Below are 19,367 nucleotides of genomic sequence, written 5' to 3' on the forward strand. Positions count from 1 at the left end.
AGAAAATACAATGAAAATAAATGAGCAGTTGTTGTTACCTAAATGCCTAAGATATATGCAGCTTTAATGTGTGACCTGGGGTTCTCAAAGGCCACAGCACTGAAGTTCAAGCTGGAAAGGATCTGCCTGGTAGTAGACTCTCCAAATGTCATTTGAGAACCAGACTAGTAAATTGTGGAGAGGATTACCATCAGAAAGTTGGATACCAAGTGATGAAGTGATCTGGCTACAGAAACTCATGAAACTAAACCTCCTCAGACATAGAAGGCTGTACCCACACTGATGAAACCACAGATCCCTTAAGAATTAATGTAATTTTGTAACTTTAATAAAAGTGCTTTTCATTCAATAGTCTTTCAAAGACAGTGATTGTTTGTGCCTCTAACCCATGTTTAATTAATTTATCAAGAAAATCTAGGATGAGGTGAAGCCCAGGGAAATGTGATTAAGTTTAGGACAAATAAAAGGGAGTCTTGTTTCACATAGGATATCATGCACTTTTGGAACTCACTGCTCCAAAAGTAGTACTGGCAGGAAATTCAAATGATTAAAATTTATTTGTAGAGTGTTGTTTAGTGAAAAGAATATGGGACTTAGAGTCCAAAGACTTTGGTTTAAATTCTGTCCCTCACATTTACTATCCATGTGATCATGTTTTCCAAGCCCAGTTTACTTGTCTGTAAAATGAAGATAATAATCCTTATCTACATACATCCCAACATCATTATGGGGAGAGCACTTTAGAGATTATAACTAATATTATTTGGATTAGACCCATTATTTCAGTAGTGCAGGGAAGTCAACACTTGTTTTGCAAGTTCTATCTTAGAGAGTTGCCTGAGGGGCACTGAGAGGTTTAAGTGATTTGCTTGGGGGTCACACAACTGGTATGTGTCAGAAGCAGGACTCGAACCTTGATTTTCCTGACTTCAAAGCTGGCTCACTCTGAACTCCTCTCTACTGCTTCTCCATGACTATTATTAGGGTTTGGATAAACTTCTAAAGGGCAGAGATTTTTCATGACTACTAAAAGAAGCTGGGAATACACCTAATTTTTAAGCTTGAGAGCAGGGAGAACAACCATACCCTAATAGATCTTTCCTGGAACTTGTGATGGCAAGAGAACTCTGGACAGAGTAGCCCATAACTCAATTCAATCTCTATGACATTTGTCATGTTATAAACCATAGGTGTCAAACACAAGGTCTGCAGACCACATCAATTGGAAACACTCCCAGGTGCAGCCCAAACCAGATTAAAATGCAGTTGGGAAACAGTTAACAAAATAAACATGCAATAAAACAGAGACATTAAATCTTAAAACTAAGTCAATATGCGGTCTTCAAGGATTCCTATGTGTGGCAAAGTAGCTCCCATTTGACTTCACTATTCTAAACCACTATGTATATCAAGCTACCCCTATAAGAATGGGGGGGGGGAGAGGGAGAGAGAGAGAGAGAGAGAGAGAGAGAGAGAGAGAGAGAGACAATGATTCCCAGTGTGCTGTCTGTCCCCAGATGGAGTATGGACCAATCAATTATTAAGTATTTATTGAGTGCTAGCTATGTGCTAAACACTAGGAATACAAAGAAAGAGTTGAGCAGTCTGCCAATAATGGCTTTACATTTTGGTGGAGGAGACAGTATATAAATAAATAGGCACATTCATGATACATACTGAATAGATAAAAGGTAACCTTAGCAGGGAAGGGCAGAGTTGCCTGAGAAGAGGGATAACAAGTCACTATAGACTGGCTTAGAACATGGAGAGGACTTTAGGGAGCCTGAGCTGGAGGAAAAAATATTTGATTCAGGGTGACACAAGGGCCAGGGCACAGTATGTCCATAATGCTGTGGCATCAACCGCTGATATGATTGATGGGCCTTGTTACCTGTTGTATTGGAATGACGAGGAAGGCACCCCCTCCAGCACATTCTGTCACGACAGCGATGAAGTGGGGGTTAACAGCACAGAAGTGGTTATCATGGACACTCTTGGTGATAGGCACACAGTCATAGCAATTCTCTTTGCTGGCGGGTTTTCCAAAGACGTGGCGGAACTTTGAGCTTCGATACTGAGGGTGCCATGACATCTGTCAGAGAAGGAAAGTCAAATGAAAATCTCATGTGGACTCTTTTTTTTTTAATGTAGTGGCACAGATAGATTCCATTTAAAATAACTGTAGACAACAGAAAATACTTGAGAATCTACATGTCAAGAAAAACCCAGGAACTATATGAACACAATTACAAAACACTTTTCACACAATAAGCCAACTCTAAATGACTGGAGAAATATTAATTGTTCATGGGTAGGCTGAGCCAATGTAATAAAAATGACAATTCTGCCTAAATTAGTGTACTTACTCAGTGCCATACTAATCAAGCTATCTTATAGGGATAGAAAAAATAACAAAATTCATCTGAAAGAACAAAAATCAAGCATATCAAGAGAAACAATGGAAAAAAATGTGAAGGAAGGTGACAGCCATAGTAATCTAGTATTTGATAAATGAAAAGATCCAAGCTTTTGGGATAAGAACTTAACATCTGAAAAAAAATTCTGGGAAAACTGGAAAGCAGGTTGGCAGAAAATAGGCATAGACTGTATCTCATACTGTATACTAAAATAAGTTCAAAATGAATAAATAAATTAGATACAAAGGGTACATGGAATATTTTACCTTTCAGATCTATGTATAAGGGAAGAATTTATTACCAAACAAGAGATAGAGAATATTACAGGATGTAAAATAGATAATTTTGATTACACCAAATTAAAAATGTTTTGTACCAAAAAATCCCCCAATATTCAAGATTAGAAGGAAAACAAAAAACTGGGGAAACCTTTTTACAAAAAGTTTCTCTGATAAAGACCTCATTTCTCAAATACATAGAGAACTGAGTCAAATTTATAAGAATACGAGTTATTCCCCAATTTATAAATGGTCTAAGGATATAAAAAAGCAGTTTTCAGAAGAAGAAATCAAAGCTGTCTGTAGACATAGAAAAAATGCTTTAAATCACTGTTAATTAGAGAAATACAAATTAAAACAACACTGAGGTACCACTTCACACCTATCAGATTGGCTGGATATGACAAAAAAGAAAAATGATAAATGTTGGAAGGGATGTGGGAAAATTGGGACACTGATGCATTGTTGATGAAGTTGTGAACTGATCCAACCATTCTGGAAATAAATTTGGAACTATGCTTCAAGGACTATAAACCCTTTGACTCAATAATACCAATAGATTGGTATACCAGAGTGATCAAAGGAAAAGGAAAAGGATCTATATGTACAAAAATATTTACAGGGGCTGTTTTTGGAAATTGAGGGGATGCCTATCAACTGGGGAATGGCCGAACAAATTGTTGTATATGATTAGGATGGAATACTATTGTGCTATAAGAAATAATGAGCAGGATGCTTTCAGAAAAACCCGAAAAGATTTACATGAACTTTATTTTTCTTCTTGCTGTTGGTTTTGTTTTTTGTTTGTTTTTGGTCTGTGTTTTCTTTTGTAACATGGCTAATATGGAAATGCGTTTTACCTGACTACACATGTATCATCTATATCAAATTGATGTGTAGTTCAGCAGAGTAGCAATAGTAGATAGCTTGATGGACTTGGAGTAAAGATCTAGGTTCAAATCCCAGCTCTAACACTTAAGAGCTATATGACCATGGATAAGTCACTTCAATTTCCTTATATGTCAAATTGGGATAATAATACCTGCAACTCTTAATTCTCTGGATTATTGGGAGGCTCATATGCAATAATGTTTATAAAGTACTTAATACACTTTGCTCCAAATAACAACTATATTTATCAATATTACTATTAATAACTATAATTATTGATAATAATTACAGTAATTATTATCGCATTTGCTTATTTTTCCTCAACTATAGAGCAACTATACTTCTGAATAGGAGAGGACAGAGGGAAATTATCATTACTTAAAAAATCAATCAACATTGAAACAAGGGGGCAAATCTAAGAGAAATTTTCAAAAGATGATAAAGAAAAAGAGATAAAGGAAGGAGAAGAGTTTAAAAGTGATTTAAAAGTTTCTTGTCAGGGGTGGCTAAGTGGCACAGTGAACAGAGCACCGGCCATGGAGTTAAGAGGACCTGAGCTCAAATATGGCCTCAGACACCTAACACTTACTAGCCATGTGGGCAAGTCACTTAACGCCAATTGCCCTGCCTTCCCTCTAAAAAGGAAAAAAAAAAAGGTTTCTACTCTGAGAAAACGGAAATGGTGGCGTAACTAGTAGAAATGGGGGAAAAAATAACCCAAACTTAGGGGTGTTTGTTTTGGACCTATATAACTTGTAGGTAACTGGCTAGTAGAACAAAAGACAGTTACAGCTCATTTCTCTTTTCTCCTTGTTGCCTGGCAGGTAAACCACATACTGTTCGGTGCTTTCATGAAAGGTTCTGCACAATGACCAGAGAAAGCACTTATGGCATAGCATTATTCTCTAAAAGCAGTCAGCAAAACACTGTTTAAACAGACCGTTTACTGGGAATGTAGAAATAGCTTTTCTCTATAGAAACCTTCTTTTGTAATGATGTTTGTTACACTATGATTTTTACCTGGAACAGTAATAAATACCATCAATAAGAATATGTAAGGCTTAACATTTGGTACAGATCCTGTCCTTGAATGGAGGCCAAAGCTCTCTGCTGACATTATCTCATGTGTATTCAATACCTCCTTGGCCAGATAAATAGGAAATGATTCTTATTTAACTCTGTAGGACATGGTGTTGATGTTTTATTAGTAAGTGATTGTTTGTAAACTGTGTTCTCCTATGACAAGGCATTTCCTATATGCATTTGAGACTCTTATTGGGGAAAGCATACACATGCACTTTCTTTGTGTGTAACTACCACTCAACTTCCTCTAAAAAAACAGTGTTACGCCATTTAGTAACATTCTTTTATTCCTAACCAATGACTAGGATGCAACTCAGACAGTGGAAAGGCTAGGACATATCATGTTTGAAATGTTTTTTCTATTTTTTTTTTTTTTGCCTTCTGGAGGGCAATTGGGGTTAAGTAACTTGCCCAAGGTTACACGGCTAGTTTTTTTTGTGTGGGTGTTAAGTGTCTGAGGCCGGAACCGAACTCGGGTCTTCCTGACTCCGGGTCAGGGCTTTGTTCTTTCTATTTTAAAAAATGCTCTGGGCAGCATTATCCAGACCCCAGGCTTAGTAAAATTCAGGGTCAATTCTGGTATGGATTCTTCCCTGAAATTTACACCTATCCCCATCATATTGCTTCAATTCAAGAAACATATATTGAACACCATGTACTAGGGGCTACCATAGGAGCTGGAGACACAAAGAAAAAAATAAAATGATGCTTGCCGTCAAGCACCTTATATTCCACTCCACTTGGAGCTCATTTCTGAGATCAGGAGGATATCTACTAGCCAGAACCAATTCTGGTGTCTCTGCCTTGTAGATGAAGTGGACTTGGAATGGCGGTGGCTTCCAGTGGAGTAAGCTGCCATGGTTTCTACTCTGCCACACTAGGCTTAACTTCCCACATGCTCAAACAGGTCTGATCCCAATGAGTTGTTCTGGGTTACACCTATTTTCCCATGCCTTTGATGGCACTTTGCTTCATTAATACCTACTGGTCCTTAGTATGAGTTTGGCTACTATAGGCAAATGCAAGAAATAATTCTTGCACTGGCTTCTCAATGTGCTTTAAGCTACAACAGGAAGAGAGGCCAATTCTTATTTCATTTCTATTCTGAGCCAACTCCCCAAACACTAGACATGTGTAAAAGACTGTTCTAGAGCATGACACCTTCCATATTTTCAGAATAAATGCTTTTAGAAGTTCAACAACAAAACTAGATTCAACATTCATTAAATACGTCTCAAGTGAAAAAGCACTGCTGCTTTTAACAACAGCCAAACCCTTTGATCTGTAATGGCCCAAGACCTGCTTATTAATAACAATTCTAAGGATCCATGCAATTTTGTTTCATAGCTTCCTGGATAAAGACTGGTGAAAAATCATTTTGGATGACTGGAGCAAATGGCAGATTCATTTTCCCTCTGCAGTTATGTTGGGCTCTCCTTCAGAATGGGCAGCTGTCATTCAAGCTGATGCCATTTTTTTTTTTGTAACCCTGATAACATTTTTAGATCCAGGGGTTAATGGGTTAGTCTGAGGCTGACTCTGCCTTCAGACTCTCAGAAATGCATGATTACCTTTTAGAGAGCTTGCATGGTTACTGTCTGGACAAGTAACTGGAAGCCTTGAAAGGCAGTGCTGTGGCAAGTTCCACTCAGAGCTCTTGGGCAACACACCTATTTGTACTACATGACCTGATTCATTTCCGTTAAGTTTTCCCCACTGGCCACATGGCAAGTATATGGTGTAGCAAGAATGCTGGACCTTATTGTTAGGAAAGACCTGTTTAGTTTAAACCCCATGTTTCACACTAGCTGTTATGACTAGGGTCAAGGCATGGGATCGTGGATTCAGATTTAGAGTTGGAAAGAATTAGAAATGAGTTCAACTCCATTTTAGAGATGAGATAATGGAGACCTTTAAAAAGGTTAAGTGACTTACCCAAGGTCACACAAGTGATATACAACAGTCACAGAACCAGGATTCAAACCCAGGCTCCTGGATTTGCTCCATTGCAGGAATTCTTTTTTTTTTTAATTAATTTATTTTTAGTTTTCAACATTCACTTTTATAAGATTTGGACAAAGCAGGAATTCTTAACCTAATATCTGTGCCCCTCCCTTTTAAAAAATATTTTGATAACCAAATTTCAGTAGAATAGGTTTCCTTTCTAATACTATATATTTTATGTTAAACATTTAACACCTGGGGCGGCTAGGTGGCGCAGTGAATACAGTACTGGCCCTGGAGTCAGGAGGACCTGAGTTCAAATCCGACCTCAGACACTTGACACTGACTAGCCGTGTGACTTTGGGCAAGTCACTTAACCCCAATTGCCCTCCAAAAATAAAAAAAAATCCCCCCAAAACAAAAACATTTAACAACCACTAACAAGTTCAAGGAACCAGTAATATTTGGCCTGGATGAGAGAAGACTTAGGGGCAGGAATGATTATTATTTTCAAGTATTTGAAGGAGTGTCAGGTAGAAAAGAAATGAGATTTTTCTTGCTTGCCTACAGAGGGCGGAATTTAAAAGAGTGGGTAGCACTGAATGCATTACTTTCAGAGGTAGTGAGCTCCCCATCACTAGAGGTTTTCAAGTGGAGGCCAAATGATCACTTGTTAAAGACAGTGCTTCTGTATATGAAGGGGTGGGGTGGGGTGATTGGTTCCTGCTCAGAAATGCACTGTACTATAAGACCCCTGAGCTATTTTTCTAACTTGGAAACTGGGATTCTGTGACCTTAGCATTTCACTTTCCTTTTGATCACTGCTGCTTACTTACAGAGGCTAAGCTGCTCATAAGAGACTCATCAATATCATATACTGTAGATCATATATCTATATCATACACCTACATCTACATCATACATCTGTTTCTATATTCATATTCAGTCTGTCTACAGATTTAGGCTATCAGTAACAAGAAATTCCCAATACAGCTATTCCAAAATGAATTGGACATCTTTATCTACATCTATATGTCATATATACTCCAATATATGTATATATTGTCTCTCCCATTAAAGTACAAACTCCTTAAGGGCAAGGATTATCTCACTTTTGTCCTTGTTCTTTCACTTTCACATAGGTCTTTGCCATTAACAGTATCCAGCATAGTCAATGCTTAATAAATGCTCATTGGTTGATTGATTGCCACATCTTGGTTAACTTCAAGTAAACTTCCACAGTGTATACATAAGGAAATAAAGTTGACACAATTGAACTTAGGCAGGATAGATCATTGGAAGGGCTTGGTCGTAATCAGTCTAGAGTAGACAACACAGTGTGGTTGAAAGATCCCTGCCCTGAAAGTGCTTAAAGTATTGCAATGACCCTTAACTAGGTCTTCATGTTTTACTTTTCTACTCCAATCCATCCTTTATGATTGCCAGATTAATTTTCCTTAAATACTGCTTTTGGTAAAAAAAAAATCCATCACTGGTTCCCCATTTCCTAGTTCATCACATCTAACCTCCTTTGCTTTCAAAGTCCGAACTTGGCCCCTCTTTTTGGTGGGCAAGTCACATAACCTAAGATTCAGCTTCTTTATCTACAAAATAAGAAGAGTTGCCCTAGAGGGCCTCTGAGATTTATGAATGTATGATCTTATGACTATATGTCTCATAATGTCTCTTCCAATTCTAACCCTATGATCTCACGAGAATATGAGAAAACCAATCCAATTTTCTCATGTCTTCAGATTTTTTTTCATTTTTTCTAGCATGTGGAAAAAAAACTTGCCTATTTGGGAACATTTCACATCAGGGAAAAACAAAACAAAAACAAACCCTGACATTTGCAAGAACAGAGATTAGATTGTCTCAATCTCAGCAATTCTTTAGCTCTCAAAAGCTTATGATAATCAAAATGAAGAATCCAAGTAAGCAGAAACTACTGATATTGATTGCTCAGGAAATGAGACAAATTAGACAAAACCTCATCTGCCAAAAGTTGGTTCAATAAATCTGAGGGTTTGCCATTTCCCTCTAATATCCTTTTATGAAAATGAGCATTTATGCCTATCTGCTCCACACTTTGAGACCATTTGGTATGGAAAACTTTCAGGATTCTAGTCTTAGATATCGCATATACTAGCAACTAGTTGCTATATACTATATCTGTCACATACCAGCTTAAGAAAGTGGATCCCTTTCTTGGAGTTTCATTTTCCTCATTTGTAAAGTAAGGACAATGGATGAACTGATCTCTATGGTCCCTTTCTGCTGTAATGTTCAGTGAGTCTACCATTATTTGTTTTACTATAATGCTAAACCTTTCTTTGCCACTCAAACACTTTTTATACTTCTCAGAAACTGGCAAAAATGCTTGATTTTTTAAAAAAAAATTTAGCATTATTATTCAATTAAATTAGTAAATGTATAATTATCCAAATAAATTATGACTATAAAAATACAAATACCCAACATGATTATTTTAGGAGTAAGTCAAGTTACGTATAATACTTTAAAAAATATTCTATCAATATCTTTTGTTACTGGAAGGTTTCCCAATTCTCCTCTTCCCCCTCCCAGAGAGCCATCCCATATAATAATTTTTTTAAGAAAAAGAGGAAAAACTCCTAGCAAAACCAATCAATCCATTGATGAAGTCTCAAAATATATGCAATGTTCCACACCCTTGGACCTACCATGTTTCCCCGATAATAAGATACTGTCTTATTAATTTTTTGTACAGAAAAACACCAGAGGGCTTATTTTCAGGGGAGGGCTTATTTTAATGAACATTGACAGCAATTTTAATAAACAGGTAAATGTGAACAAAAAAATGTACCTTTATTCAATAAGCAAATCACTGGGGAAGAACAGGATGACGCGCTCACTGCTGCAGCTCTGATTGGATGCAGCTCGGAGCGCGGCGTGCGTTTCACCTGGGTGGGGGGGGACGGTGCATACAGAGGGTAGCGTAATGTAGTGTGTAGCGCAGGGGATCACCTTCACTACAGTAGCAATCTCAATAGGGCTTATTTTCGGGGGAGGGCTTATTTTAGAGGAATCTTACACAGTAAGGGGAGGGCTTATTTTCAGGATAGGTCTTATTATCAGGGAAACACGGTACCACCTTTGCAAAGGAGTAGTATGGGGATGGCTTCTCATTTGTGCCTCCTCATTTCTCTTCCTTGAGGCCATGCTTGCTCTTTATAATTTTGCAACCTTTGTTTTTCATTGTTTTATAGTTTTTCTTTCTGCTTACTTTTTGAAGTCTGTGTAATACATGTCTAATATCCTTAAACTAACAAAGGGAGATTTTTAAAAGCATGATACATATTTTTCCTCAAAATCTAATTCCCTCCCTTCCCTTAAAAATCTTCAGCTTTCCCATCATGGATTTAAATTTATGAAAAAATCTCTATCTTTGTATCTGCTTGTAATGGTAATGAAATTTGAAGATCCCTTTGTATTGCCAAGCTAAGAGGTACTTAGCACCTAGTTTCAAATTAAGCCTCTGTTAAAGAAACAGAAGGTGTAATCCCCTGTTGCTGATATAACAGGAAGGGGCTGAACAGGGAGAAGCTAATACCATATATAAGAAAGAGAACAAGTCAGACAGTCAGAATTTCCTGGGGTAAGCATCATGGAAGCAGGGCAGCTGCTGCTGGACTGAAGACTGAACTGAGAATTGAGAACTGAGACAGAATTTCTTGGAGCAAGCCACGTGGAGGCTGGATAAAGTGATTTTTATTTTGAGAATAGAGCTTATGGTGCTGAGGACTTCTGAGGGCCAGCCGGAGCAGCTGAGGATTTCCAAGGGCCAGTTGGAGCTGCTGAGGATTTCTGAGATCTAATTGGAGCTGCTGAGGATTTCTGAGGGCCAACTGGAGCTGCTGAGGATTTCCGAGGGCCAGCTGGAACTGCTGAAGACTGAGGAAGCATGACTGTGGTGCTAGTACTTTGTACATGTTGTTGTGACTTTGTTAATGTGTATGAATGTTCTTGTGGCTTTGTTTGAGCCTTGTCTTCTCAGGAACAGAGACTGTGAAGGATTTGAGATGGACTGGACACTATGAGCTTCAATGTGGAGCAGGAGCTGCATGGAGGGCTGGACAAAGAACTGGGAGCTGTCTGCCTTTGAACCCAAGTGACAGTTTGATGGATTCAGGTAGGAGCTACCTGTCTCAAGGCAAGATGAAAAGACCTCTCCATGGATACTGAATAGTGATTGATGAAATTGTCTGAGTAGTGACTGATGAAATTGTAATTTACTTGTGACCTAGGGGTGAATGACTTTTGTACTTCCCACTACCCCTTAAGAGGGTACTGAATAGTGACTGTTAAAGTTGTAACTTAATTGTACCCCCTTTGACTTTTGTACCTTGTGATCCTTAAGGATGATTGAATGATTGAGTTACTAAATGATTTTACTTTGTTTAAAACTATGTGACCACTTTGGTGAAAACTATGCGGTCATTTTAGTGATAAGTTGTTGAGTTGTGACATGGTAAATGCTGTATTTTGATTTTCTGTGATAAGTTGTAACACTGTAAATGCTGTACCTTGATTTTCTGTGAATGTTTTGCTCTGATTTGTTATTGAATAAATAGAGAGTTTGCTATACTATGTAATCAGAACCTTGAAAGCTATTCACAGCAACAGTCCTCTGGAAAGCTGCTCATGTTTGGTTTTACACTGCTATACTGAATGAGTTCTCAACTAGCAAAAATAAATATAGTTCATATTTCTATCAAACTTTATAGTATATAAAATGTTTTCCTCCTAACAATCCTATGAGGTTGCATGAATATTTCCTTCCCATGTTATAAACTGAGGAAACCAAGGCTCAGAGATTTTCAAGTGCTTGTCCATATGCTTTAGGTTACTAAGTAGTAGAATTGGTACTCCAACTCTATGTTCTCATATTTGAGCTATTTTCCAGCACTTAGCACAATTCTTGGAACACAGTAGGTACTTAATAAATGCTTGTTGACTTTATTTGACTTTCAACTAGTGGATTATTCCAGGGATTTGTGTTTGATATTTCTTATATAATTGTATGATATTTTTATTAGTGATTTAGATATAGGCATGGGTAGTATGCTTATCAGACTTACAGAATGAATCAAATTTGCAAATAATAGAACAAGAATTCAAAAAGATCTGGACAGGCAAGTCCTCTTGGACCAAATCCCAAACACTCAGATGGATCAGTGTTCTTAGCTATGTGGGTATTTCCTCCAATGAAGGAGAGTTCAATTCTTCCATGCCTGCCATCTTTTGGGAATTTTACCCATGTCCTCCAATAAATTTCACATTAAAAGTCCTTCCAACATGCTAGAGGCCTTCTCTACATACTCCTGACATTGTGAGAATATAAGTAGGGTTTGCAGATGAAATTTAACAAAGAAAAATGTAAAGTTTTACAGTTGAGTTAAAAAAATGAATTTTGTAAATACAATATGGAGGTAAAAGGGAGAAAGAAATTCATCAGAAAAAGATCTGAGGGTTCTGGGATACTGTGAGCTCCATATTACTTAACAGTGCAATATGACAGCCAAAAATAGCTGCTGTGATGTTAAGTTCCATTAAGAGGGGCAGAGTGTCCAGAAGAGAGGAGGTGATACGCTCACTGAAAGTCTTCCCTGGTCAGATGAGGACATTAACAAGTTGAGGAGTGTTCATAGAAAAATTACTAGGATGATAAAGGGACTGAAGTCCATGCCAATCAAGGATCCATGAAATGGGCAGGGATATATTTCCCTAGAGAAAAAGAGGCATAGGGAGCACATGATAGTTATCTTCAAGTATTTGAAGGGCTGTCATGTGGTAGAAGAAATGAGTTATTCAACTTGGCCTCGGGACAGAATAAAGAGTAATGGATAGAAACTGTCAGATTTAGGCTATCAATAACAAGAAATTCCCAATATAGCTATTCCAAAATGAATTGTACTGTTCTGGTAGGTAGTAGTTTTCCCCTCACTTAAGCTCATACAGGAGGACCTGAGGTCAAATCTGGCCTCAGACACTTACTAGCTGTGTGAACCTGGGTAAGTCACTTCACCCCCTTTGCCTCAGTTTCCTCATCTCTAAAATGATTTGTAGAAGGAAATGGGAAACCACTCCAGTATCTTTACTAAGAAAACCCCAAATGAGGTCATGGAGAGTCAGACATGACTGAAATGACTGAACAACAAATATAGTGAAATATTTGAACAGCACTTTTTATGAGAGTTAAGAACTGGAAACATTATGACTAGACTTCAAATAAAGAGGGGTGGAATTGTGGTAGATGAATGGAGGATAGGGATAGGACTTGGACCTATGATTTCAATGATATAGGGAATTCCCAGGGAAGAAACTCTTACCACCAAAGCAGGTCGGCACCTTCTCTGCAGTCTATAGGCTTAGTTGTCTAGATCACTGAGAAAATCACATAGCTATTAAGCGTCATATTTGGGCCTTGAACTGAGTTCTTCCTGGCTTTGAGGCCAGTTCTCTTTCCACTATGCTATGCTGCCTTTCTTACATATGAATGCAATGTGATATTATCAGTAAGTCAGTCAATAAGCATTTACTGATCACTCATTATGTCAAATACCCTACTAAGTGATGGGGATACCCAGAAAGGTAAAAACAGCCCCTGACCTCATGGAGTTCATTTCTAATGGGGGAGACAAAAAAACAAGATATACAGGGTGTATGTTCTGGGAAGGAACAGTGAGACAGTTAGGAGGAGAGCCAGGAGAGACTACTGTCCCAAAAACTTCCCAAAGGGAAGAGAGTATCACAGAGAAGAGGGTGATCAACAGCGTCAAAATTCTATAGAGAGGTCAAGAAGGATGGAATTTGAGAAAAGATCTTTGGCTTTGGAAATTAAGAGAATCATTATTAACTGTGGAAAAAAGTTTCAATTGAATGATAAGGTTGGGAGCCAGACCTTAGAGAGTTACAAAGACAGTAAGAGGAAAAGAAGTAGAGGTACCTACTAGAAACAGTCTTCTTAAGGAGTTTAGCCACACAAGGAAGAAGAGATATGGGATAAAGCTAGCAGGGATGGATGGATGGATGGATAGATGGATGGATGGATGGATGGATGGATGGATGGATGGATGGATGGATGGATGGATGGATGGATGGAATGAAGATTTTTTTGAGGGTGGGGGGGGGACATGGACATAATTGTTGAAATTCTTTTCTTTTTTTAGAGTAGTAGTTATTTCCATTGATATTTGTGGGCCTGGGATTAAACAAAATCACCCTTCTCTTAACCTAACACCCAATTATCAGCCCCCTTTCTGAAGGCATCATTGATGAAGGGGAAAGAACAAAGAGCTGTTCTCCAATAAGTGAATGATCAAAAGATAGGAACAAGCAATTTTCAAAAGAACTGAACTCAATAACCATTTGGAAACATGTCCCAAATAATTAATAAAAAGAGAAATGTAAATCAGAACAAGTTTGACATTCTCCCTCACACCTTGCAAATTGAGGAAGATCTCAAAAAATGTAATTGCCAATACTGGAGTCTCTCATAGCCTCAGGTAGTAGGATGGCAGAGAGGAATGAGCCAATATAAACAAGGGGGTTATAAACAAATATTTAGCTTGTAAGGATACAGCTGTCATACACAAGGTAAGGATACATACTGGAAGGTTTTTATTTTTTGACTATTCAATTTACTTGGTTCAATTGAACACCAACAACTTTTCTTGCCTCCCCTTTGCCTGCATGGTGGCTTTTTGTAGGGTCAGGGGGATGCCAGGGACCCTATCACCAATGCAAAGCATAAAGCAAAGAAACCGTTATACTCTAGCTGCCTATATAGCAGCATCTTCATACTCTAACGTGGTTTGTAACCTTATCTGCTTCATAGCCTAGGGATTTTGTCTGCACAACTACCTTGGACTTCCACCTTGAAATTCTATTTTCACCCTAGGACTGGGGATAGGTTTGGCCATAACCTACTACACACAGATACACCTGTTCATACCCTTGTATCTAAACTGAATTTCTTTCTTGAACTCTCTTTGCTTTTGCTGTTAGCTGAACTTCTCCACTTGTATATTGATATTTAAAATTCAATATATCTGAAACAGAAATCATTAATCCTCCCCCCAAAAAACTCAGTCAACTCAAAATTTTCCCTTTGTTTTTCTTGCTTCTTTTTTCCTTTTTTTCTTCTTTTTGCCATCTTTCCTTCCTTCTCCCTCCCTTCCTTCCTTTCTCTACCACGATCCCAATCACCCAAGTTCAAAACTTGGTAGTCGTCCTTGATTCTATCCTTTCCTTCATCTTTGCCTTTCTTAGTCTTATGCATTATGTCGATACAATATCTCTTACATCAGTTCTATTCTTTTCATCCAGCTGGCCACCACTCTCATGACTTTTCATCTGCAGTAATATCATAACTTATTAATTGATTTCCCTGCTTTTAATCCCGATCCTCTCCAATCAATCATCCACAAAACTGCCAAAAGAGATTTCTGAATCTGTCACCCCCTGCTCAAACACCCTCAGTGGCTCCCTATTGTCTCTCAATGACAAAATAAAAACTTCCCATTTAGTATCCTGTACAATCTGAATTCATCTACCTTTCCAGCCTTTTGTATATTAGTCTCCCTCACTCTGTATTCTAGTCAACCTGGGCTGCCAGTTGTTCCTTGAACTTGACATTCCCACTTCTCTGAAGATGTCAAAAGCTGCCCTTTCTTCTTAGATCTGCCCCCCTAAAGACTTTTTGGTGCCTACTCTTCCATAAAGCCTTTCCCTGATTCTCTCAGGTAGTTGTATTTTCTCCTACTTCATTATGGGCCAAAGACCTATGATGCATCTCAACTGCTCAGTGCTGACAGAGACACATTGATTAGTGATAAGGATATGATCCTAGAGAAGTGGGCTGAACACTTCCATAGTGTTCTCAACAGACTCTAAGTCCTGTATCTATTTATGCTGTATCTCTTTAGTTGAAACTAAACTCCTTGAAGAAAGGAATTTTGCCACTTTGGTCTTTATTTCCCTGGTACTTAGCATAGTACCCTGAACACAGCAGGTGTTTCATAAGCGTTCGTTGAATTCAAGTTTGAAATGTGCTACATAAATCAAAGGGATAAAAAAATACTAACTCACAATTATGCAGCACTTTAAGGCTTATATTACGCTTTCCTCATAGTGAAGCAGGTAGTATAGTTATAATTATTCCCTTTTTACAGATGAGGATAGTGAGGTTTAAGGAGAGAAAAGGAATATATGCATACCAGTATCTCTCATTCTAAGAAAACTGAATACATATAGGTGAATTTAAAACCTAAAGAGTTTATAAAGTAGAGAATGGATTCATTTCCCTTAGCTTAGAATCTTAAACTTAAGGAATTCTTAGGTTGGAATTTATAGTGTATTAGATAATGAGAGCTAATAGTTAATTGGATAAGCCCTACTAGGTAACATTGCTAGATCTAAATCCCATGATTCTATGATCTCACTGAGTATTGTGCGAAAGAGGAACTTGAATGTAATCTCTGGGAGGTACAAATGTAGGATCCAGAAATATGCAGTCATAGGAGATATTCCATGACTATTCTAAAAATAATGCAAGAAAACCCCATACTTCCTCTGAAAAATTCAGCTGACAGAGAGGAAATGTTATTCTGGAGAAACTTGGGAAAGTGCTGCAAAAGAAAAGTGTGAGAGCTCACTAGATAGGGGTTGGAGGTTGGTGGGAGCTTTAGATTTCTGTAGGACACAGGGCAGAGGGACCTTTAGATTTCTGCAGGACACAGGGCAGAGGGACCTTGCATATAGTGTATGTACCTAAATACACAGTCCTCTTCCCCAAGGAGCATTAACTGGGATTGCAAAGTGCCCTGGATCAGTTCTCTGTTCTTACACTGAAATGTGCCTACTCTGATGACTTCAATTATCATTGAAAAAAGAATTTAATTTTATGGGCAGGCAACAGGGTGGGGAAGAAAGGAAATAACTCTTGCTCCTACACAAGAACCCATGAGCTTTTATTTCTTCCCTTTACACATTGGTTTTCCTTACCTCTCACCTATACTACTTTCCCATTCCACCCAGTGAAGCTGTAGCTCATTTTTTCCTTCTGGGAAATGGGAGAGTTCAGGGAAGCAATGATCAGATAAGTTCAGTGAAGCGATGGCCAGATAAACCATTTAAGCAATGGCAAAGTTGAAAGAGTACACACATTTCAGAGAATCAGCAGGTAGTCCCTGAAGAGCATGTATTCTGATAAAGGACAGAGAGATTATTCTCTAGGAACCCCATTCAACTTCATTGCCTTCCTTGCAGAAACTCAAACTTGCAGAAATTCTCTGATTCCTGTATCCTCTGATTCAGAAATTCTCTCTGAAATCTGCTTCTGTTTCTTTATATGGCATTGGGAGATACAATTTTCAGATGCCAATTCACAAACTCTCCAGACAGGAAAAATTCACAATATTATCACCAACTCCTATCATTCCTTCTACTCTCCAGTGACTATAATCCTTATTCAAACACAATTCTTTCACTAGGAATAAGGCAACAGGCATTCGACTCTGCTGCTCCCCAGATATCCCTATGACTTACCAAACCAATCTTCCTTTTCCGCAACACTCTACCAGACATCCCATTCAATGAGAGATTTCCAGATCTAGCCAGGAGCTCCATTTGCCCCTTCTCAAAACTTTCCAATACCTCTCTAAGGAGAACCAATGAATCACTTCCAAGTTCTCCCAAGTTTTTAAATGAGTTTGCATCTCACAAGACACTTCTCTGTTTATAGAAATAATCACCTTGTAGTCATCTTTACTAAAGATTGAGACCCATAGATTTGGAATTTCTAGGACCTATGGGACTTTAGAAATCATCTTGCTGTTCATTCCTTCCTTCCACTATTCTATAGAAGTGAAAACTAGAACTAGAAAAGTTGAAGTTTGACTTGCCAAAGGTCACAGAGATAATAAGGAGCTGCTGTTACTCAAACGCCAATTTTCTGATCCAAAATCCAGGGTGTTTTCTATGATGTCATATTTTCAGGACGTGTAGCTCTTAGGCATTTCTAATAAATGCCTTTAATTCACTGTGGGTCTAAGTACTTCTGGATGGCTTTGTGTTTTTGAGCTTACGCCGTTTAGAGCCCTCCTCCATAGAGCACTAGAGTTCAGTTTCCTTCTTTGCCTCCCCAGAGTCTCCCTCACTCCTAATGCTAGTCTTAACAGATAATTCTAAAACTATTAAATTAAAACTGTTATATTGAATTAAAAACCAAAGGGGAAAGAGGCTCACTTTCCCCTTCCTCTGTTTCCTACCTCATTAACCTGGATGAAAATACAGAATTTCACATGGGGACACTTCCATCACCATACTCAAAATATGATCATTGTTTTCAACATCTTGATCTTGCCGTCTAAATGTTCTTGGACTATTGTGTCTGCTTGCCTAAAAGTTAACAAAATCAGCTTTGACACTTGCAAGCATTTGAAACTCTGGCAGTCAGACAGAATCTCAGACAACTGGAAAAGTTAAAGATAGTCTACCTTCTTCCCCTCCCTCCACCCTGATACCACTTTGGGTTCTTGTGACTTACCATCTTTTTGGTTCTCGAGGAAAGAAGAGAATTTGGATCGCTGGGTTGCTACCTCATGGCCATCTCTCAAATGCTGAGAAAATAACACAGCCTGAGTTTAAGAGGAATCAATTTGGAAACATACATATTCCTCTCGGAGCCCAGCCCAGCCTGTGTGTGGGTGTGTAGGAAACGACAATGAAATTTGAACTTGAAACTTTGTCTGTCAGAGTGGGTGTGTCAGTGTGGGCTCTCAGTCCTGGCCTGTTTACCTGTGACCTTGGAGGAATCTGTTGCCTCTACCTTGTTTGACTAACCTGCCTCACCACAGTTGTCAAGCCTCGTATCTGATGCCCAAGGCTACTGCCAGCATAGATTACTGCAGAGATTTGGTCTCAATCGTGCTCAATTCAGATTTCCCTTCTGGGAGATCTCTTCTGCTTTCTCCTTTATTCTTTCTTAAATAGGCTTGGAAAAGAAGCTCCTTCAGAAACCCCCAGGTCTATAGGGCCCAGGCACAGGGAGTGTTTTGGCAATAGATATGATCAAGCTTGAGCCTGCATAGGGCCCGTGGGAGAATGAGTTCCCCAAAAGCTGTACCTTCCAGAAATTGTCCTGGCTTTGTTTGGGATTACTTTCATCTAATCTGTATATATCTTGTATTTGTGTCTGTATGAATGTGTGTATCTCTCTATGTTTCTGTCTGTTTTCCTCTGTTTCTTTTTGTGTCTCTATGTATATATTTGTATTTTTCTCTTGATGTTTATATTATATATTGTACCATTCAAAGTTCTAATTATGTAAAATATGGTAATTGGCTGCAGCCCAATGGAAAGAAGTAGTGAGAATTCAAACAATGAGACCATTTCAGGGGATTCATTATTTCCACTAATTGAAACTTGTTTAATAAATGCTTGTTGACTGATTGATTACTTCTCTTGTTCATATAGGTCAAACAGAATGATGGACAGAGCACTAGCCTGAGAATCAAAGAGACCTCAGTCAAGTCCTAACTGACAATCATGAGATTATGATCATTGGTCTTTTAATTCTCTCAGCCTCTGTTCTTTCATATGTAAACTAGGTATTATAATATGTGCACTATATCTACCTCACAGAGTGATTGTAAAGAAAGCATTATATACATGCAAATTATGATTATGATTATTTGTTTTGATAATAAGC

General features: G+C 38.2%; 1 protein-coding gene across 2 annotated transcripts in view; it reads right to left on the minus strand.

Moving 5' to 3' along the window:
• CORO2A (coronin 2A) overlaps positions 1–19,367 on the minus strand; it is a 180,429-nt gene that overhangs the window by 57,131 nt on the left and 103,931 nt on the right. Inside the window, exons 1-2 of one of the 2 annotated variants that reach the window (XM_069106047.1) lie at positions 18,204–18,355; positions 1,892–2,092 (exon numbers count right to left, since the gene is read on the minus strand). In XM_069106047.1, coding sequence (XP_068962148.1) covers positions 1,892–2,092; positions 18,204–18,206 — 204 coding nt within the window. In that variant the 5' untranslated portion in view covers positions 18,207–18,355. Of the gene's footprint in view, positions 1–1,891; positions 2,093–18,203; positions 18,356–19,367 lie in introns of those variants that run through there. The other variant, XM_069106041.1, reaches the window with a different exon arrangement.

Source organism: Petaurus breviceps, unplaced genomic scaffold (assembly GCF_028583685.1).
Source record: "Petaurus breviceps papuanus isolate PSGF00001 unplaced genomic scaffold, PetGlider_PUasm1.0 138, whole genome shotgun sequence".
In the NCBI taxonomy this organism is placed as follows: Eukaryota; Metazoa; Chordata; class Mammalia; order Diprotodontia; family Petauridae; genus Petaurus; species Petaurus breviceps.